This window comes from Humulus lupulus, chromosome 4 (genome assembly GCF_963169125.1).
Source record: "Humulus lupulus chromosome 4, drHumLupu1.1, whole genome shotgun sequence".
NCBI classification, from domain to species: domain Eukaryota; kingdom Viridiplantae; phylum Streptophyta; class Magnoliopsida; order Rosales; family Cannabaceae; genus Humulus; species Humulus lupulus.
The window spans coordinates 27,874,250-27,898,371 of record NC_084796.1 but is presented as its reverse complement, the minus strand read 5'-3'; the positions used below and the strand labels follow the sequence as shown (position 1 = coordinate 27,898,371).

The window sequence follows — 24,122 nt, the reverse complement described above, 5'->3', positions numbered from 1 at the left end:
ATTCATAGATTTTTCTTGAGAATGACTCCCAATTCTCATGAGGGGCGGCACCACCCCTAGGTCTATATAGGTAGAACTCTTACAGTATTTTGTTACCCTAAAATACTTGTCTTTTCAAGACTGAGTTCTATTGAAAAACATTTCGGTTTTAACCCTCATTTTGGTAACACACTAGAACTCATATCTCAGATGGGACAAAATTTGGGTACTACTATCTATTCACTTGATTGACTTGTTATTACCTATTGAAAATAATACTAGTTTGGTTACTAGAATTAAGATAGGTTAATCAACCTTGAATCTCTTTAGGGAGTCTAAGTCCCACCCCTTGAAATGTAGAAATGATTCCATTTGAATCATTTCTTTTCTCATGTATGCATACTTAGACACTCTCATTATTTTATTCAAACTTTGTTGCTAGCCATAGTTTGATTAAAATAGTTACCCTTTTAAAATAGTGATTTTGACCATAGTCAACACCCCCACTATTTTATAGTTTAATATCAAAGATAAACATTTGAATATTAATTCTAGAAACCTCTTTGTTTCTAAAATTCTCCTTTATGTTTTAAATTGATTCATTCTTCAATCAAAATATTACAAACAGTAACTTTAGACACCAAGCATGTCTAGATTTATCCATTCTATATATAGCGAATGTGATTTAGAATGTAGAATTCCAAATCACATATTTGATAGGATGACCAAATTAATCAATTGATTAACAACAAAATAAATTGATTAACTTTGGAACATCACCCCCACATTTCTCACATAGTGATAATAAAATACCACTTTAAAATAGAAATCTCTTTATTTCTAATAAGTCATTTATCCTCCAAGATAAATCTAGACCTATGATTCTCAAAGTTCATCATGAGTCCTTAAGCTTCATGATAAACACTCAATAGATCAAGATAAAAAATCTCAATGTTTATCTTGATTCATTTACTTGCTAAAGCAAGGCACACTTATTTGAAATTAACTTTCACTTGGTTGCTTTCTTTTATATATTTCACAAAATAAAATGTGAACACAAGTGTAATGTGATAATTTCTCAAACAAATAATCACATTATGAAATAATAGGTCTACACACTTACCTATTATTTTAACAAGTTCATTTTGAAACTTTGCTAATGTCTCACACAAATGTCTCATAGAAAAATAAAGAATCATCATAGGATAATACTTTAATTTTATTGATAGCTTTCAAGAGTACAAGCTTTATTACAAAATAAAAATTTTCCCAATAAGGCACATAAACATGGTAATCATGCTAGGATCTCTTCTTCCTTTTCTATAGAATTTACCTCATTCTCATGTGGGTCCTTTCGGTACCTACACACTCTAGCATAGTGCCCAGGTTTTCCACAAACAAAACAATGCCCTCTCACGTCTTTGAATTGTCCATGATCTTTCTTTGGACCTAAAGGGTTCCCACTACCCCTTTTGTTGTTGTTGTTGCCCTTTGGATGTTTCTGTGAAACCGCATTGGCCTTGGAAGTCTCATCTTTAGACTCATTCACACCCTTGTCTCTTATTCTCGATCCCTCTTCAATTCTAATGTGTTTTTGGATCTCTTCCAAAGTGTAATCCTCATTCTTATGGAGGATTCTTTTCTTATAGCTCCTCCAAGTTTGTGGTAATTTTGCCACTATTGCACTAACTTGGAAGGCCTCGTGAAGCTCAATCTTGAGAACTTTCAACTTGTTCACAATCACTTGTAACTCATGAATTTGAGGTAAAAGAGTTTTCCCATCAATGAAAGAAAATTCAAAATATTGAGAAATTAAGAATTTTCTTGTACCTTCTTCCTCAGCCTTGTACTTACTTTCCAAGGCTCCCAAATCTCCTTCGCGGGTTTGGTATTGGTATAGAGATCATATAGCCTATCGGATAGGGCATTAAGGATATGACCCCTACAAAGAAGGTTGTCCTCTTCTTTCTTCCTTCTTTTCTCCACCTCTTCGGGAGTGTCTTTGTCGGATGGCTCGGCTAGAGGTGCTAAGGATGACTCAAGGATGTAGGCTATCTTGAGTGTTGTCAAAAGGAATTTCACCTTGTCTTGCCACCTAGTGAATTTGGATCCATCAAACCTATCCAACCTCACTAAGTCTTGGTTCATGATCTTTATGGTCTCTCCTTCCATTGAAACAAAAAGGAATAAACTTTTGATTGTTAGAGAATATTATTTTATTGCTCAATGGAAAAGTGGAAAAACCAAAAATACAACTCTATGAAAAAATACAATAGACAAAGTAATTGATTAAATAAATATTACAACTCAATTGCTCAAAATAAAAGTAACTAGAAAGATATAGGAGAAGAAGATTACAAACTCAATACTATAATAATACAAGTAAAAAAGAAGAACAAGAGGAACAAAAGAATGAAAAACACAAACAAACTCTCACACTACCAAAGTGTAGAGTAGTGGGGATCACCAACTTGAACAAGGTTTAAAACCTTTGTCCAAAAGCTTATTCCCCCTATTCTCTAAGCACTAAGGGATCTCTGAAGGAAATAGCTCTCTGGAATAATCAAACCTCAAGGTGTATTTTTCAGCCAAGTGCTTTGTGGATGAAAAATGGTGTGTCATACAAGTGAGCATTAGGCTCCTATTTATAGAGTTTGAGATACCTTTTGGATTTCAAATTCCACCAACACCCATGGCTGTTACCAATGTTTAATTGGATTAATATGGAATTAAAATTGAGATTTGGGAGTTATTTGAGTTTTTAGAACCGTTCAACACATTTGGAAAAAACTGAAATTTGGCCTGAAATGCACTTGTGGCCACGGCCAGGGACATCAGTGGCCGCGGTCACTGCTCTCTGTCCCCCAGGCCGCGACCACCATCATTCAGTGGCCACGGCCACAGCCCATTTTCAGCACTTGAAAATGTGCTGTTTTTTCAAACGGTTCCAAACCCTCCTAAATGATTTTGTAACTCCCAAAACACATTATTGAGGTTAAAATCATATCTCCAACTGCCATATTTCATAATGGCTTTATGAAATCCAATCTCAAATGTGTAACATATAATATACACATTATTGGATAATATTTGGGAGTTACAAATTTGTAACTAATTTTGTAACTCCAAAATATGTCACATTTGGGCACACACATGTGTCCAATTTTGTGACTCTCAATAATATGTTACAAGGTGTGACAAATCACATTTGTGTGACAAATCACATTTTGTCACATTATTTAATCTAATATTATATTATATGAAATAATATAACACATTCCATCCATAGACTTTTCTTGAGAATGACTCCCAATTCTCATGAGGGGTGGCACCACCCCTAAGTCTATATAGGTAGAACTCTTACAGTATTTTGTTACCCTAAAATACTTATCTTTTCAAGACTGAGTTCTATTAAAAAACTTTTCGGTTTTAACCCTCATTTTGGTAACATTCTAGTACTCATATCTCAGATGAGACAAAATTTGAGTACTACTACTATTCACTTTATTGACTTGTTATTACCTATTGAAAATAATACTAGTTTGGGGACTAGTATTAAGATAGGTTACCATCAACCGTGACTCTCTTTAGGGAGCTTAAGTCCCACCCCTTGAGATGTAGAAATGATTCCATTTGAATCATTTCTTTTCTCATGTATGCATACTTTAAACACTCTCTTTATTTTATTCAAACTTTGTTGCTAGCCATAGTTTGATTAAAATAGTTACCCCTTTAAAATAGTGATTTTGACCATAGTTAATACCCCACTATTTTGTAGTTTAATATCCAAGATAAACATTTGAATATTAATTCTAGAAACCTATTTTGTTTCTAGAATTCTCATTTATGTTTTAAATTGATTCCTTCTTGAATCAAAATATTACAAAATAACAACTTTAGACACCAAGCATGTCTAAATTTGTTCATTCTATACACATATAGCCAATGTAATTTAGAATGTGGAATTACAAATCATCTATTTGATAGGATGACCAAATTAATCAATTGATTAACTTTTGGAGAATCACCCCCACATTTCTCACATAGTGATATTCACTTTAAAATAGAAATCTCTTCATTTCTATTTAGTCTTTTATTCTCCAAGATAAATCTAGACTTATAATTCTCAAAGTTCATCATGAGTCCTCTAAGCAACATGATAAACTCTCAATAGATCAAGATAAAAACCTCAATGTTTATCTTGATTTATTTACTTGCTAAAGCAAGGCACACTTTTTTCAAAGCAACTTTTACTTTTAGTTGTCTAAATAATCTCAAAATAACTTAAACAACTTTTGTGCATTTTTAAGAGTCTCTTTGAGATTCTTTTTGCAAACATCAATTTGACATCTATTGATTTTCTCATAAAAATGAAAATGAAAATGTCAATTTTTTAAAAACTTTAAATCAAAGAAAATAAACCCTCATTGATTTACTTAAACACTTTGATTTCTTATGTTTTTGTTTTAAGATTATCTCCTCATTGAGACTAATTTAAACATATCACCATCTTTAACCAAAATGAATAAAGTTCTCTTTTATTCACCATTGGTGTAAAGATTCAAAATTGCTTCTCCAATTTTGAAATGTCTCCTCATTGAATATTTAAGAATTATTGTCACTAAATAATTCTCAAATATATTTCATTTGACCACACTCTAGACTATAAGTCTATTGAGTCAATATGTCATCCCACAATTGTTTAATCCACCTTGATCCATTTTTCGTGTAATGGAAAGACACTTATCAAAAGATGTAACCCCCTTAGGTTCATCTTTTCTTATCTCATAATTGAGATGCTCAACACTTTAAATGAGAATTTTAATTTCTAAATAATACACTTTATTCACCAAATAAATGGTAACTTATTACATTCTAATGGTATAGGATAAAACATATTATCATCTCACAAATATTTAAAATATAATTTCATATTGTTGTCAACATACATGACTAATATCATACTAATATGACTCTTTATTAATATGAAAACATGAATTACAAATATCATACACATATGATTTCACAATTCTATTGATTCACAAAATCAATATATTTATGCATGTCATATAGAGCTCATAAAATTGTCATTCTAATAACTTATCATTATCACATAATAAGACAATTCTATAACATGCTAACATATTATCCAATAATCTACTAGATTATTTACATATTAATCACATATAACAAAAACTCAAGATATTATATTATCTTCTAATCTAACCACTAAAACACAAAGAAATTATAAAACAATGAACCTCATTTACAAACTTTTCTTCTTCTCATTTCTATCACTATATGAAAACCATTAGATCTTCTAAGAAGACCAAAGAAGAACATTACCTTATCTTACCATCTTTTCAAAGTTGGATCCTCATATGATCTCCATGGTTTCTCCTTCCATTGAAAAAGGAACATAAACTTTTTATTAGTAGAGAATATATATTATTGCTCAATGGAAATATGGAAAAACCAATATACAACTCTATGCAAAAAATACAATAGACAAGGTAATTGATTAAATAATTATTACAACTCAATTGCTCAAAATACAAGTAAATAGAAATAAGAGAATGAAGAGAATTATAAAAACTAAAACCCTAAAACAAAAGAAACCAATAAATATGCAAATAGAAATAGAAGTAGAGGAATACAAACTCAATACACTAATAATACAAGAAGAACAACAGAGTGAAAAGATTAATGAAAAAACAAACTCTCACACAACCAAAGTGTAGAGTAGTGGGGATCACCAACTTGAACAAGGTTCAAAACCTTTGTCCAAAAGCTTATTTCCCCCTATTCTCTAAGCACTAATGGATATCTCTAGGAAATAACTCTTTGGAATTATCAAGCCTCTATGGTGTATTTTCCGGCCAAGTGCTTTGTCGATGGAAAATGGTGTGTCTTATAAGTGAGCATTAGGCTCCTATTATTAGAATTTGAGATACCCTTTGAATTTCAAATTCCACCAACCCCCATGACTGTTACCAATTATTAATTGGATGGTTATGGAATTAAAATGGATATTTAGGAGTTATTTGAGAAGTTAGAACCATTCAATTTGGAAAAAACTGAAAAACCAAATAGGCGGTCAATCTCACTGGCTGCGGCCACAGGTCATTTTCAGCACAAAAAAGTCATTTTTCCAAAATATTCCAAAATGTCCCAAATCCTTTCCTACATGATTTTGTAACCTCCAAACACCTATTGAGAGTTAAAAACATGTCTCCAACAGCCACATTTCATCATGGCTTTGTGAAATCCAATCTCAAATGTGTAACATATAATATACACATTATTGGGTAATATTTTAGAGTTACAAATTTGTAACTGATTTTGTAATTCCAAAATATGTCACAGTTGGGCAGACACATGTGTTCAATTTTTGTGACTCTCAATAATATATTACAAGGTGTGACAAATCACATTTTGTCACATTATATTATATGAAATAATATAATAGTAGTCAATTTTCTCCATATGATGAATTGGTCACTGAACTATTTCTTGACCAAGTCATTAGAAAGATGCTTTCCAATTTTTGTTTCTTGCTACAAATAGCTTGACAACCACAAAAGCACACACACACAAATAAAAAAAGAAGAGGAAGATCTTAAACTAGAGTCCAACCATTTCACCTTGTAATTTCGTAATGAACAAGAGTCCAACCATTACCTTGTAATCTTCAAATGAACAAGACTCATTTTCTTTACTTGGTTCCTAAGCAAGTGTTCAAAGATCTCTGGCTTGATAATATTGAAGATAAATAATACACGTGTATTTCATTTGTTTTATATAATCAAGTGGTTTGTTTTTATATATACTTTAGTCATTACTGTTTTATATATAGGAGATATTACGTAGTCAATATTGATTGTGTAGTCAATATTGTTAGCTTATATATCTCATTTTTAGTTCTTTTGTAAGTCAATTTAAAAGTATTCATTATTAATGAAAAGTATCAAGCCTTCACCTGTCTTACAGATAATACCGACTTCTTCTCATTAAATCAAACCAATCTTATGACCAATTTTGTTGATTTTTCAGTTCCTAACATTGCTGAAAGATATGGAAAAATCCTTAATAGTGTCCTATTTGCAGAAATTGGAATCTATGTTGGTCCAAGAAAAGGCAGCATTTGCTGAAGCCAAAGATCAAATAGAAAAGGTTGTGAACAAACTCAAGGAGATTGGAGAGTTGTTAGATGACAAAGAAACTTGGATAAATGAAGTTAGAGATGTCATAAACGACATGGAAAATCATATAGACAAGTTTCTTAGCCAAAAAGAGAAGCATGGTGCTGATCAAACGACACTGATTGATTGCTTCAAATTGATATGCAGAAGGTTGAAGTTCTCCTTTCAGAAACCATACAAAGAGTTACAAAATTTGATTGTTCAACCACTTCTGAAGATGATTCGGAGGAGTGTAATAAGAGCTGTCATTGTCTAAACGAAGAACAAACATCAGCTTCTTCTTCTTCAAAACTTTCATTACTCCAATCTAATTATTCGAATCTATCTGAATGCCTTCAGAATTGTTTGATGTATTGTTGCATCTTCCCTGAGAATTTCTTGATTCACAAAGGGAAACTTATTCGACTACTCGTAGCCGAAGGGCTGATCAAAGAAAAAGAAGGGAGACTGATGGAGGATATAGCAGATGAGCATATAGGTGAACTTGTCAACAAAGGACTGCTTGAAATAGATGATGAACTCTCAGGTAATGCTACTAAACTCCAAGTTACTTCTATTTACCACGAATTCTGTCTTCGCCAAATAGAGGAAGGAAAGTTCAAATTTTCAACTAGTGTTCCTTACAAGGCAAGGCGTGTTGTGACTGATTTAGACATGTTGAAAACCGACAACTCGCAACTTTGTTCTCTGTTTCTTATTGAGAATGAAACACCTTTTGAAGAGAGAAGCGAGTGGTTGAAGTTGGAAGTTGCAAAATTCTTAAGAGTTTTAGATTTAGAAGGTACCAAAATTAAAAGCCTTCCAAATGTAGTGGGAGACTTGATACACCTTAGATATCTTTGCTTGAAAGACACTGAGATAACTGAGCTTCCAGAGGGCCTTGTCAACTTAAAAGACCTTCAAAATTTGGATATTAGATGGTGTGGATACATAGCAGAATTACCAAAATTTGTACTAAGTCTCTCAAACCTTAGGCACCTCAAAATGCTGAAGAACTATGGTGTTTGTGGGGTGAAGTTACCACTAGGAATAGGATGCCTTAGAAACCTCTTGACCCTTACTGGCATGGATCCTAGTGGTGAAATTGCAAGAGAAATAGGTAATTTGACAGAGCTCAGAAGGCTTGGAGTGATGGATGTAACAGAAGATGTTATCAATGAGCTATCTTCTTCTATTATGAAGATGCAGGGCCTTTTAAGCTTGTCTCTAGAATAAAAAAAATCTAGGTACACTGAAAAACTTGTTCTTGTGGAATCATTTTCTCCCCCTTTGTCTCTACGAAAGCTTAAGCTTGAAGGTGTTTTGGAGAAGATACCAAGTTGGCTTGGCTCATTGGAAAGGCTTACAAACATAAGGTTAGGTTACTCTCATCTTATGGAGAATCCAGCTTTGGTACTTCAGCTCCTACCAAACTTGAAAGACTTAACTCTTTGGCATGCTTATGATGGATTAAAAATGGGGAAAGAGTTTTGCAAGGCTGGTGGCTTTCCAAAGCTTGAATATCTCACAATGGCTTCTGAATTTCTAGAGGAATGGACAGAACTTGAAGAGGGAGCACTGCCTAGCTGAAAATACCTCCACTTTCATAGCTGTACGAGGCTGAGTACTCTTCCAGAAGGTTTACAGTTCGTCACCACGCTACAGAGTATGATGTTGATGCCTTTGCTTGATGATCATGAAGAAAGGTTGAAACCAGATGGAGGACAAGAAAATTATAAGATCAAACACATTCCGAGGATAACATACATGACTACATCTATGATACAAGAACTTTTCAAAGAGAGATTGATGAATGAACAGCCTTAATAAGAGAGTTTCACAAGGGCTAATCTCAGCTTACCTCACTTCATGTTGCTGGTTTTTTTCAAGTTTTCCTAGACTATTTCCTTGAATATTTCTCTATTGTTGTTTATATGTATGTTTGGTTTAATATAAAGTCTACATTGCTGTGTGTTTTGTTTTCCTTCTGATATTTGTGGAAGTTAATAAAGAGATATGAATAAGAGATTAACTAATTGCTATATATGTCCATTATATTTTATCACAATTAATATGATTTTTACCTTAATAAATATTACTAATAACTGTTTGTAATCAAGATAGCAATCTGGTGTACATTTAGTAGAATTAAAAAAATGACAATAAATAATTATATATATTATTAAAGCATAGCTTCGATTAAATACATTAAATAACCAAATGGTAATGCAATCAAGAAAAAAAAAAACCAGATAACAAAACAAAACAAAACAAAATAAAGATTTACCATTTTGTTTCATGCTCAGTACATGTTCTTTTCTTGTCATTCATTTTTCCCCCCAGTGAGGAACAATGTAATTTCTATACAAGTTTCCCTTATCCTAATAACAAGTTAAGCAAAATGAGATTGTGCCATTGGCTACAAGGTACAGATCAATAACAATACAATAAAGGGACAAGATTTTGGGTATGCAAGAGACTTTAGTAATCAGCAAAATTAGCGTAACACAAACTTCCATTTGAGGAAGCCACTGACACTATCAATATATATATATGTATATATATACCAAGAACCTAATGAACTATTAATCAGATCCATAAAGATAGCAAAAAATAAAGGTTTAATTAAAGTTGGACGATGAGGCTGAAGCTGAGGCTGGAGCTGGAGGCACACTCATTGCTCTCTGTCGGCCACCCACAGGTGGCGGTGGTGGTGAAAGCCGCATTGATCTCCGGGTTGGGAAGTTTTCTTTATTAATTTTGCTTCTTCTTATGAACACACTTTTAGTCCAACACCTATAACAACCTCCTCTTCTCCAAGCCAAGCTCTTGGAGCCATATGATCTGCTATTGTAGGCTTCAGCTTCATGCATTGAACTCTTCTCTCCACCTTTCTTGACATAAAATGAAAGCATCGATTTACTAATCAACATATGTGCTAGAAGAGTACATACAATTATGTTAATACAAACATAGATATGCAAGTATATATAAATAGTGTATATACATGTATGTTACCAGATGTTACCAGTAAGATATAGTGAAAAAGTTGCTGGAAAATGGTCCAAGAGAAGAAGCAAGATGGTAGCAACTACCACCAGCTTTGCCTGAAAATTAGACTTCATCAGAGAAAGAATGGCTGCAACAATTTTATATTATAGCACTATTCTCTTCAAGTAGAACTAATGATGCAACTATAGGAATATACTCAAGAGAACCAGATCTAAAGGGGTTCAAATCTGATCTAAATTTTGTTCTGTTATGTCTCAATATAATGAAGTAATTGTCTCGGTTTTAACAATATAATTCAATTTCCATTTCTATACCACGTTATTAGAAATATAAATAAATAAATGGGACTTATCATTAGTTGTGCATCTTTCATTTCTTGTAGCCCAATACTTGACTTTATTAACATGAACAGGGCAGGGCAACTACCATTAAATGAGCAAGAGTGTAATATGATGCATGTGATTAATGTTTTATTTAAATTGAATTGAGTGTGTATTAAATGCACAGAGACTAATTGGTTTCACACCAAGTTTACAGCATTAAAGACTTAATAATATTGGCCAAAGCTTTGAGCAATTCAATTTGTTCTTATTGAAACTAATGAATTTTATACCACATATTATACTTGGACGCTATTTTCTCTTTGCCTGACAAGCCTATATGGTTAACTTTATAACCAAACAGAGAAAAAGCAGCAAACCTTAAATTTATGTTTAGTTTTACATAATGGCCAAGTAGTTCACTTCTTAATAGAATGATTATATAGAAGTTTTGAAAGTGGTTTCCTTAATAAATTTGTAGACATAATTTTATTCCAAAGGCAGGCAGCACCTAAGTTGGTGGGAACCATGACCATATATTAATCTGCCATAGTGCACATGTAGATCATCATGTATAAATCTTGTGTCTGTCTTTAAAGACTAGATAAATGTAAACCGCTGCTGCTGAAGTTGTTGGAAAAGAACCACAAGCACAAGCACAACATGGAATAAAATCGAACATTATGGAATATAAATTAGTTGATTATAAACATAACAGGAATCAGGCTATGGAAAATTTTAGAGCCCAATATAAGATAATCTGTTCATGCACGTAATGAAAATCTATTAATTTGATAATATTTGTACCCAAACATTTATGGTAAAGGTATGTGTGGCAGGGTAGGATTTTTTACTTTACCCATACCATAGTATCCTGTTTTAACATATGAATAAATTATTACCCAGTTTTTTAAATGAAATTCATTGTAAATATAGTGAATCTCTCGTAAGTTTTCGAGAAAATTACGATAACTTGTGCCGAAAACAATGTGACAAATTTACTGGTACGCACTATTAAGAGTTTTAATTGAAACCCTATTTTGGACACAATAAATTATTCAAATTTCTCAAAATCTTGCAGATTGTTTGTTATGACTACAATGAACACTGCCATGTAAAAATGATTATAACTTATCTACATGTGAAAAATAAGGCAGTGTCGTAATAGTAGGGTAGAAAAGCTTACCCTAACAAACAATCTCCCAAATTTATATAACTTAAAATTTTTCCCACATCTTATGTTATATAAATATATATACATATTTTATTTTATTTCTACTTTTTCTTATTTTTTCCCAAAACATATATTTATGAGTATTGCTAGGGACCATATGACATGGTATAGGCATACTATTATTGGTATAATTTAGTATTGGATTCTACATATTTTAATTTAAAATATAATACATTGGACCTTATAATAAATTACATCAATCAATATAATAGCTTGGATGCTCTAGAGCAATACTCTTGTTTAAAATATTAATAAAAAAAGTATGTGTGTTTTTATGAAAATTTGTGCGTAAATACATGCTAAGTATAAATTAAGTTATTATTTTCCTTTCTATGGACACAAAAGTTACGCACAGTCAGCTGGGCTGGGCTAAAGGGGTAAGTTTACACATCTAAGAATAAATAATAGCAAATTTGTTTGAAATAAAATAATATAATTAAAACATATTAGTTAATATTATATAATCGATTTCAATTAATTTAATAAAATAATACACTTTTCCCAAATTTCTCACAACCATACCAACTTTCTTTAAATAACTTTATTAACCAAATTATTAATTTATTACCGTTGTCCGTGTTTTCACAACTGGACACGTGGCAGTCATTAGAGGAGTAATTAAGTTCGTCCAGCGCTAATGAGGTTTCGTAGAGCTCCTTAGAGTGTAAAACTCCTCAGAGTACTATGATTTAGCTAGACGTGGAAGTCTCCAAGTGAGGTCACGCCCTGAGGTCCATCCTCGAGGCGCGGATATCTTTAAGCGAGGCCACTTGCCGTGGCCTGTTTCCAAGGCGTAGATGTCTCCAAGACCACGCCCCGAGGACCATTTAGGTGGTCCTCTCACTTTCTACATTCACCAATCTGCTAGGTCTAGGATTTTTTCCTTGGGACCTAGAGTGACTGCCAGGTGTCAATCGCTGTAGTTGTGGCCCACCAGAATATCGTTTAACAACTTTGGTGAGCCTCGAGTAGTGGTTTCGAGTTAGTACACTCGACAATCGATATTTCCCACAACGTCGCCTGACATGGGTAAACATATAGCTGTATTCTGACACTGTCAGATACATGTTCCCCGTAATGTTGGTGGGCAGCTTTCTGCAAACGGGCCCCATGCAATCCGCCTGGGCCTGTGGTTTTTATTAGTGCATCCCAATATAATTAATTAGAAGTTACTCCCCAAATAATCAGGGAATGTTGTATTAATTTTCCATTAAAGACCTTAATGACCCAAGCCCTATAAATAGGGTTGGGGTATCTCCTTGAAAAGGGGTTTAGAACTTTGGCTAGTTAACCATTGTAAACACAGAGCAATATATATGTTGTCTGAGACTCCATTGAAGCTTGCTCAAACAAGCTTCAAACTCACTAATACCAAAGAATCTCGTGGACTAAGGCTCTTTTATAGCTCGAACCATGTAAAACTTCTGTGTTATTTTCTTCTATTTGATGTCAAGTTCTTAGATTAGGTTGATAGCGAAAAAAGACAGTCAACATTTTGGTGCTTTCATTGAGAGAATTAAGAAAGCTTGAAAAAGACGACCATAGTGACCACTAGAAGGAATGCACCAGATGATGTACCTCCTCCCACCGGGGATGAGGGAGGAGAAACTAGCCGTCCACCTCCACAAGACCTCCCAAAGATGGTCAGGAGGATTACAAGGAAAACATCGATTACAATGGTGTAGACGACGGCGGCATTGACGAATACCATGAGGAGAATTATCCTCGGCCCATGGACGTAGAGGACCCGTCAGAGGTGGTGGTGCTTCACGACCTGGTGTCTACCCAGTGTCACGGGCTGACATTTTGACAGCGGAAATGCCCGTGCGGTACCTTGACTCCTCTGAGCCAAGGTCAGCCTTCCAACCATTCGAATAACAATGGGCACATTTTTCGCGCGACCGTGTGCTTCTGCACACTTCCGTCTCTCGAACAACTCTCGCTGAGTCATGCTCTCAAGCATCTATGAGTGCCATCATGCATCAAGGCTATCTAGCCAAGACACTCACACTGTCCATAGGTTCTCACCACGGCAAGGAAAATCCCAACACCGATGCTCACCCAGACATTCGCAAGTCAAGGTAGCATGTGTGGCCAAGAGCCAACACCAAGCTGACGTGCCGACACCTCTCATCATGCCCCATTCGATACTATCCGATTAGCTCACGTCACGGACCAAGGACTTTGAGACGTCCATGGTCCAATCCTCAAGGCACCATGCCATCATACATGTTGGCAGGCCCTCGAGACTGGTTGCCAGACTAGTAGCACACACTGGACCTCTGTCCTGCTCAAGCATAGTGCACCCTCCAATGCTTGCATGCTAACAAGTCCCACGAATGACTTCCCGTGCCATTTCGTGTAGAGATTCATGGTCATGGCGCGCCACGACATCTCTCGAAGGTTTAGGCCACGTTCCATGCAAGCGGCATCACATCAAGCCAAGGGGACCGTACCCTTAAACCTCTGGCAGCACACTTCGACGCACTACCGAGGCAGCTTGGTAATGTCCATGAGTACTCCTACTCATGGAGACATATGAGTCCCCTCGTGGTCCTCATATGCCTGCCCTACTAGTCCTCCCAACTAGTAGTAGCTCACTTGACGCACTTGCGCCAGGGGGTGGTGGAGAGCTAACACCAGGTGCTCCCCCTACAAAGAGCCTTCTGAGCTTTTAGCCTTCTACGAGGAACATATATGATTTTTGCTTGGGAGACATATTTGGCTTCCAGCTCGCCAATTCTCCGAATCTCCCAAATCCGATCATACCATTGCGTTCATTGACCCTTCAATATGGAACCTACCAAGTCATGTCCATTTCTGGGCAATATTGAAGATATTTACAAAAATGCCACTGCCGTACAAACTAGGCATCAGCATGCTCACCAGCCTGCACACTCGCGTGGGCATCTGACCGAGCGCCATCCTAGCTTGTAACATGCCATCAAGGCCGGCATGTTACACTCTCCCACACTTCAATTGTCGATGCCCTCATCGACAGACCGCTGGCCAATCTTCCTGCCTCGACTCCTAAGCTCACTCCATGCTTCTTCCGAATCTTGAGTCTGCACTAGTCCCTCTACCACTGTAGAACCACTAACTTGGTGATGATCTCCCACGTCCACCCTTGGACTCGATCAAGGACCCCATGCCACCGTCACTATTCTGAATTCTCCCATGAAGTAGTGTTGCTGCACTCGAATACTCCTTGCACACATGAACTCCTCCGAGTTCATCACGTTACCCCTCCAGTCAACCAAGCAGTCCTTGGAACATTGACCCCAAAGCCAACACATCTTTTGACAAGGAGGAAATTAAGGTGCACTCCCCTCAGGGTGAGGTTCGCAAACCAACCATTCCCAACGGCACCTACGAAACATCCTTCCATTGAAGGCATGTCTCTCTTCTGCGTGGCACTCATGCCAACTGTAGCCTTTATGCAGTATCTAGTGCATCCTTGCACACAGACTTCGCGAAGTAGTCTCTCAGACTCTTGGCCTTTCGGCCTTACTGCATACCCATGGCTTGATGCGAAATGGCCACTCCTGACCATAAGCATAACTGCTCCTCTGAGCTTCTACAATGTGTTCAATGATCTGACATCATTCGAAACCACTGCATTGCCTTCTGGCTCGTGCTCGTGCTCATGCTGACTCTCAGCATTGTGCCTCAAGTTCTGCCCCCAAATCCACCTTGCCTAACTCTAGACGGCCTGTTGAATCTTGATAAACTTGACTGCACTTTACCTCACCCTTGAGGTCTGAAGTTGTCCCAATCCGCTATCTCCCTTCGGCATATGTTCTATGAATCATTCGGCTTGTGTTCCCATAAACATGTGTCCCCATAAAACACTAAGCATGTCCCATAATATGCTGCAAAACCTGCCCAATCTTGGTCTCAACCTACGCCCATGCATACTGTCTATCTGCAGTTTTAATTGGTCACCTGACCTACTCGCATTAGTCATGCATGTCTTCGCACTGTTGTGTTTCTCTCTAGATTCACACACCAAAACTGAACAAGTACCATAACCCTTCGAACATATGAATTAGTGGGCTCGCCCACTTCGACTTGGGAATAACTTCTCTTCTCGAGGTGTACCTCTCAAGGTATAGCTCGCAAGCTAACCACTTTTCTCGTGCGGTCCCTCGTTCCATTTATCCCTTTTGAAGATGATGTTGAACTAATGTGTCAGCCATTCTGACTCTTCATCCCTCGACATCTCTACGTTGCCTTAGTACCTGAGTTCTGTTGACTTTCACCTTAGGCAAACGTTGCACTGATGTTACCTTAGTACCTGAGTCCTGACGACTTTCACCCTAGGTAACTGGCTCTATCTTTGTCTTTGAGTCTCCTTGACTTTACATTCTGAAAAACTAACGATCTCCATGATAACTCATCTCGATGCTTTCGTAATGGAACATTGGTCTGCTATTTGGATGTTTGAACCGTGAAGGTCTCTCCCCCACTTCAACTGTTGGTGTCCTCGACAACTTGCCCACACGCAATAATTCGTGTAGCACCATTGTCGATTCCCCTATGCGTGAGCTCTCCACATAGCTATCCATCTTCTACATACTAGCATCTCGCCCCTCTGGACAGCTTCTCTAGGCTTCTACGGTCACTAAGTCCTGATAGCAAGGCCCTCCGACCCACATTTGAACTCAAGCACCATCTCTGCCTTCTTAAGCCTTTTTGTAGCACTAAGTTTCCTTGACGTGGTTCTCCAGCGCTCTCAAAACCCTAGTACTATTCTGACCACTGCGCGTGGTCTACTCGGCCCTGCTGGCCTTTGATGCATATATTCCCCAACTCATCATCTCCCATGATGCCACAGTGTTGCCCACATCAGTTAATCACTGTGAGGCCACACGTTCCACTCAATTGTCTCGGCGCCTCCCTTCTTGGGCGAAACAAGATAACATGTAGACACCTCCAAGTACGACTGTCCTCTGACGATCGCGGCCACGACCACCTTGGTCTCCCTGTGATGCCATTTGACACACAAGTAGCAACTGAAGCATTCCATGTTCGTCTTTATCTGGTTCCCCAAAGCTATCCACTCTCGACTTCTGTCGTGACTGACACGAGTCTGACGACCACTATTATGCTCACCCACTCTTGCGTACAAGTTCCCTTTTCAACAACAGCGCTCCACGCGACTTACACTGTCACTCAGGCAAACCTGAACTAGTGAACCAAGCATAAAACCTTGACCTCTCGATCAAACCTTGTCTCATGTCCATGAGCTCCAACTCTTTTGTAGCAGCTCTCCACAATTGCACGTGGTTGTTGTCTTTCAAGCATCACTGAGATTTGATTCGAAGTAACCATAACTTGTCCCCTCTCTAGGATGTCCAGTATTCCCAAGAAGAAGAGCAACCAAGTCTCATCCCGTCTCAGCCTACTGATCCTTTCTAGGTGACAAAAAGGCTCAACGACATCTATCCAAGCATCTAGACCTTTATGGTCCTTCAGCACGCCTACATCCTTTCTAGGATGGGCCAGCCAGGTTCACCCCAACATGAGATGAACCTGGCTCTGATACCAACTGTCACGGGTTGACATTTTGACAGCAGAAATGCCCGTGCGGCACCTTGACTCCTCTAAGCCAAGGTCAGCCTTCCAACCATTCGAATAACAATGGGCACATTTTTCGCGTGACCGTGTGCTTCTGCAAACTTCCGTCTCTCGAACAACTCTCGCTGAGTCATGCTCTCAAGCATCTATGAGTGCCATCATGCATCAAGGCTATCTAGCCAAGACACTCACACTGTCCATAAGTTCTCACTATGGCAAGGAAAATCCCAACACCGATGCTCACCCAGACATTCGCAAGTCAAGGTAGCATGTGTGGCCAAGAGCCAACACCAAGCTGATGTGCCGACACCTCTTATCATGCCCCATTTGATACTATCCGATTAGTTCACGTCACGGACCAAGGACTTTGAGACGTCCATGGTCCAATCCTCAAGGCACCATACCATCATATATGTTGGCAGGCCCTCGAGACTGGCTGCCAGACTAGTACACATACTGGACCTCTGTCCTGCTCAAGCATAGTGCACCCTCCAATGCTTGCATGCTAACAAGTCCCACGAATGACTTCCCGTGCCATTTCGTGTAGAGATTCATGGTCATGGCGCGCCACGACATCTCTCGAAGGTTTAGGCCACATTCCATGCAAGCGGTATCACGTCAAGCCAAGGGGACCGTACCCTTAAACCTCTGGCAGCACACTTCGACGCACTACCGAGGCGGCCCGGTAATGTCCATTAGTACTCCTACTCATGGAGACATATGAGTCCCCTCGTGGTCCTCATATGCCTGCCCTACTAGTCCTCCCAACTAGTAGTAGCTCACTTGACGCACTTGCGCCAGGGGGTGGTGGAGAGGTGACACCAGGTGCTCCCCCTACAAAGAGCTTTCTGAGCTTTTAGCCTTCTACGAGGAACATATATGATTTTTTCTTGGGAGACATATTTGGCTTCCAGCTCGCCAATTCTCCGAATCTCCCAAATCCGATCATACCATTGCGTTCATTGACCCTTCAATATGGAACCTACCAAGTCTCATCCATTTCTGGGCAATATTGAAGATATTTACAAAAATGCCATTCCCGTACAAACTAGGCACAACATGCTCACCAGCCTGCACCCTCGCGTGCGCATCTGACCGAGCGCCATCCTAGCTTGTAACATGCCATCAAGGCCGGCATGTTACACCCAGCAGTGAAAAATCAATGCCCAGGAGGGAAACATTGCCGCCCTACAGAAGATGGTTAACGCCATGAGGGCCACTCTGGCGGCCCAAGGAATGCAAGTGGATCTGCATGGCAAAGTATCGTCTAGGCAGCCAGTTGGTGTGCCACCCTTGCACCCAGCTGGAGTGCCACATGTTAATACAACAAGTGTGCCTCTCGAGCACTCTGTTAATGTGGCGCAAGATCCGCCAACTGGTGTGATGCCGCCTCCGGGATGAAAGAAGGCTCGTCGTGCCCCCGAACACAACAAAGCCTCGAGGCCAGCAAACAGGGATAAAAGGCAAGGTGCCTGAGGACATCGCTTGGTCGCTAGTGCCCGTGGAGCTCAGGGTGTTCCGCCCAGGTGCACTGAGATGGACCGTGCTAGGCCTGGAGGTGTTGTCTGGACAACTCCTTGCCAGCCCTGCACGCGGAATTGGAGAGCTTGAAAAGGATTATACTCATGATGGCCCGAAGGCAAGGCCATTACTCCAACTCGGAGGACGAGGATGGGGAGCCGTGTTCTCCCCACATTGTGGAAGCTCCATTACCACGAGGCTTCAAGATGTCATCCATCATGTCTTATGATGGCAGCATGGTTCCCACCGACCATCTGTTGAAGTTCAACCGATTGATGTCGGTGCATCATGTCTCCGATGACACAAAGAGCCACATGTTCCTGTTGACCTCGACAGGACTGGTGGATGAGTGATTCAAGAAGCATAAACTAGGGTCCATTCATTCTTGGTACCAGCTATCGTCCTCATTTTGAAAACAATTTATAGCTACTCAGAAGGTGAGCTTTGAGGTCAACGCCTTGGTAAACATAAATCAAGGACTCCTTGAGACCCTCAAGGCCTACATCAAGCACTTTAAGGAGGAAGTCTCTAGGACCAAGAGGGTTGATGACGACTAGCAGCTGATGGCATTGCAGGCAGGCATTCGCGCAAGGTTCCCTCTATGGGATGACATCCAGCTAAGGGAATTCCACAGGATTGACGACTACATTCATCGAGCACAAGAATACATTAATTGGGAGGATGCTCATATTGGAGCATTTGGCGGACCAGTTATTTTTCCTTTTTCTGTTGACTCCAGGCCCCGTGGGTTCGGGGACCTCGTACTCACCTTACACTCTTGTCCAACACAATGTGATGCGTGCCCCATAGTTCAGCCCAGTTGTCGAGTTAGTTGGCTTTAGCATGATGCCTCCTGCTGATTTTAGTGCCGCTCCAACGAGATATGGAGCCGCACACACTAGATACTATGCTTTTTGTTAGGATTAGTGCCCTTTAAAGCATATGTGTTAAACAATGTTTTATGAATAAATAATTGAAATGAATTTTTGAATATATTGTTTGTTTACCATTGTTATAATATTATATGAATATAAAAAATTCACAAATTGGTTATTGTGACTACATTCTTGTATTGATACGAGATGATTAAGATTGTAGGGAACGAATTTAAACAGTTCGCAGTAAAACAAAGTTATATGGAATCTTTGGATTAAATACTGTAAGTACGGTTCACTAGTATTATGAATACATGTAATCTAGATCCAGATTACTAATGTAGGAGGACATCTTAGTGGAGGTACTTTGTATAAAGTGGAAATATATGAATGTGACCTGATATGTTATTAATACTTAATAATATCGTTTACTTTATAAGTATTGATTAAACATAGCAATAAGATGATCATATACAAATTGATCTAAATCTTGAAGTTATTATGAACTCCTATTTATGTCATATGAGTTCTTTGATTCACTCTTTATGGTTTGTTAGAATGATCAGGCTGAAAACATTTGATTTGGAAACTCATTGATGTAAATGGTTGGGGACAAATTATATAGATATGGAATCTATACATTTCCAATAGGAATTGAATAATTGTTCTCTAAAGGGTTGGTTTTTGGAACTGAAAGTTATTGAGCTCAAATTCATAATTCAAATTGGATTTGAATTTGAAATGACACTTATTCTTTAATTAATCTGATAAGATAAGTTATAAGGTTTAGATATTTTTTAATAAATAATTACTAAATAGTAATTAAAAGAAAATGGTTGGAACACATCCCTGAAATTAGGTTTAATGGCGTGTAACAAGGTCCAAGAATGAGTCTTGAATATTTCTTTTATTTATTTAATTATTTAATAATTGATTTATAATTTGAATTTGTAATTTTGAATTTCAAAATGTAATTAATTCTTTTATATATCTATAAAATGGAAATAGTTTCAAAATTTCTTTTGACTAAGAGAAAAATATATCGTATTATTTTTCTATATACCCGAAAACTGTCTCTGACCTAATATTCCAAGATCTCATGGATGAGAATATCTTGTGAATCTGAAATATTTTCCTACCATTACTCTACGTGCCCACACACGTCATGAGGTGTAGAGATACATATTGGAAGTATTAGGAAACTTATACATGATTTTTATTTATTTTCATGTAGATCTAATATTAAACAAATTAATATGAGATAACCTAGAACATGTTTCTAAAATTGAATTCAAAGAGAAATAATGATAAGAATACTTACATTATACGCAGCAGAATGAAAGAGGCATTCCTTCAGTTTCTCTAGCCCTTGTATCTTTTCTGTCGCAGAGTATTATCAAGAAACTGAACCGATCTTCAATTTTCTTCATACTCTTCCAAAGTATCTTTAGAATCACTCAACACATGAGATAGATACAGAGAGAAGAAGAGAAAAGAACTAAGAGGCTTAGAAAAAGACTTGTGTTTAGAGAGAATCTAAAAACTATCAGAAAGCCAGTGTCTGTCGTCTTGTGACTTATGTTATCTTCTCTCACTTAGCACTCCTTTTATAGACTCAATTATGCCATTTGATTTAATTAAAAAATCAATAAAATAATATCCAATAATCAGCTCTAGGTCAAAATTATCTTGGGCTTTAGGCCCGTGAAATTTCCCATTTGATTATAAGCCCATTGGACTTAAAATCAAGGCCTATATTATTTTATATTGATTTAATTAATTAAATAATTATTTAAATCCTTTATCAAATTGATTATTTATAATTTGAACATTGATTTAAACTTATTTATTAATTTAGATACCAATTTATCTTAATTAATAAATCTGCCCTAATTTCTCTTTTCTTCTCTAAATAACATAACTCTGTGAAACTATCCAAAATTGACCTGGTCAACTTTGATAATTCTAATTGATAATCAAATCAATTAATTGAGACTATCTAGGTGATTTTATCCAAGGTATAGTGGGGACCATGGGCCTATGAAATCAAGCTCCAATAAGTTATCATAAATCTAACAAATAAGTTTACTAACTTATTAATTCCTCGTGACTCTACTAAAGACTCGGAATTGCACTCTTGAATTCATAGAACACTCTATAACAAATATAGATAAGCTATTAATTATCCATTGTTACAACCATAATTGTCACTCAATCCTCTATAAATGGTCTGCAATGAGATGGGAATAAATACCGTTTTACTCCTCATTGTATTTTATCCTTAAAACACTTAGTTCCTTGTAAATGATATTTTAGTAAACTAATTTAATTGTTGAAATGAGATTTCTATCATTTAACACATTGAACCAAACTAAAAGGAAACCATCGTTTCACTTCTTCATCAAAAGCTATAGATGTTCATATATATCATTAACACTCCCACTCAATTATACTACCGAGCTCCCAAGATGTAAGTATGGGCTAGTACGTAGGGTAAGCTGGTAACGAACAAGTCAAAGAACTCAAACAATACCATCAGTTAGAATACTAACCACTCAAAATTGAGATTGAATTGACCTATGGTTAACTATATGATATGACTAGAATAGATAATAATAGTATGTTTACTTATCCCATCAACTGTCAATATCGGTCTTGTTCGATGTAACAAATACATCTGATCTTGTCTACTTTGCTAATGTTCTGGAAAGAACATAACACTATAATGTGTAAGTAGATCATATCGTAGATTGGAAAGTAAGTGTAAATCCTGTGCACTCACTAATCTTAGGACTAACTTATTTTGAACATATAATCGTATTTATATTCCATTGTGATTACGTCACTATAAATACAATTAGCTGTATTCTCGGGATTTAATAGAAATTTATATTAAAGAAATAATCATGAAAATAAAACATGTGAGCAAAGTGATTGACCAAGTCAAAGAATGATTTCTATACTTTTATTGATAATAAATAAGATTACAAACAAATTGAGTTTTAATTAGGGCATAAGACCCCAACAAAATCCCACTTGCACTAATTGAAACTAATGCCTTAATTCTACTAATCCCATTTCTTTGATATGCTTATAAAATGTAGCTTCTGGTAGTATATTTGTAAATGGATCTGCAAGATTTTCTTAGTTGCAATCTTCATAACCTTCACATCTCCCCTGGCCACATATTCTCGAATAATGTGATACTTCCTTGCTGTATGCTTACTCCTCCTGTGACTACGAGGTTCTTTCGACTTGGCTATCGCACCTGTATTGTCACAAAACAACACAAGCAGTTTATCCATGTCTGGAATAATACCAAGATCTGAATAAAACTTCTTTAGCCAGACTATTTCCTTAGCTGCTTCTGGCGCGACTATGTACTCAGCCTCCATGGTGAAATCTGAGATTGCAGACTGCTTTACGCTTCTCCATATCACAACTCCACCCCAAGAGTAAACACCATTCCAGAAGTAGACTTCCTATAATCGACATCTGTCTAAAATCTGAATCAGTGTAGCCTACAAGGTTCAGAACACCACCCTTGTAGACTAACATATAATCCCTAGTCTGCCTTAAATACTTCAGGATATGCTTAACTGCTATCCAATGTTCCGTTCCTGGGTTTGAATGATACATGCTCACTACTCCCACTGCATAGAAGATATCTAGTCTAGTACACAACATGGCATACATCGAACTTCCAACTGCTGATGCGTAAGGAACTTTTCTCATTGCATCTTCCTCTTCAGGAGTCTGGGATACTACTTCTTTGAAAGATGAATTCCAAGGTGGGACGGTAAACGTCCTTTCTTGGAGTTTGTCATTAAGAATAGTTCAAGCACTTTATCTATGTAAGCTGCTTGAGATAGAGCTAAGAGTCTGTTCTTTCTATCCCTGATGATCTGGATACCTAGAACATAACTTTCTTCACCCAAATCCTTCATTTGGAATTGAGTGCTCAGGCAATTCTTCACATCTGATAATTTCTTAACATTGTTTCCAACGAGTAAGATATCATCTACATAAAGAACCAGGAATACCACTATTTGATTGTCTTAAGTTGGTAAACACAAGGCTCATCAATATTTTGTTCAAAGCCATAGGATTTTATTATTTCATTAAACCTAAGATTCCAGGAACGAAAATCTTGCTTAAGTCCATAGATGGACCTATTCAACTTGCAAAATTTTCCTTCTTGGCCAGCTACTTTAAATTCTTTTGGCTGATCCATATAAATGACTTCGTTAAGTTTTCCATTAAGAAAAGCTGTCTTGACATCCATTTGCCAAATCTCATAGTCGAGGGCAGCTGCTATGGATAGGAGGATGCGAATGGACTTGAGCATGGCTACCGAACTAAAAGTTTCCTCATAGTCCATGCCTTCTCTTTGGGTATAACCCTTTGCCACTAACTGAGA

General features: G+C 37.3%; 1 protein-coding gene and 1 long non-coding RNA gene across 2 annotated transcripts; one reads left to right on the top strand and one right to left on the bottom strand.

Annotated features, from left to right (window-relative positions):
• The first annotated feature begins 7,053 nt into the window (after positions 1-7,053).
• On the top strand, positions 7,054-8,750 carry LOC133832031 (putative disease resistance protein At1g59780). Its single transcript, XM_062262422.1, has 3 exons — positions 7,054-7,215; positions 7,329-8,365; positions 8,408-8,750. The coding sequence occupies exons 1-3, from the start codon at positions 7,054-7,056 to the stop codon at positions 8,748-8,750; spliced, it is 1,542 nt and encodes a 513-aa protein (XP_062118406.1).
• Positions 8,751-9,664: 914 nt separating this feature from the next.
• On the bottom strand, positions 9,665-10,471 carry LOC133828889 (uncharacterized). The gene is made up of 2 exons (XR_009891363.1): positions 10,189-10,471; positions 9,665-10,050 (listed from the first exon to the last, which is right to left on the bottom strand). It is a non-coding gene; the product is annotated as an uncharacterized LOC133828889 (long non-coding RNA).
• Between the last annotated feature and the right edge of the window lie 13,651 nt (positions 10,472-24,122).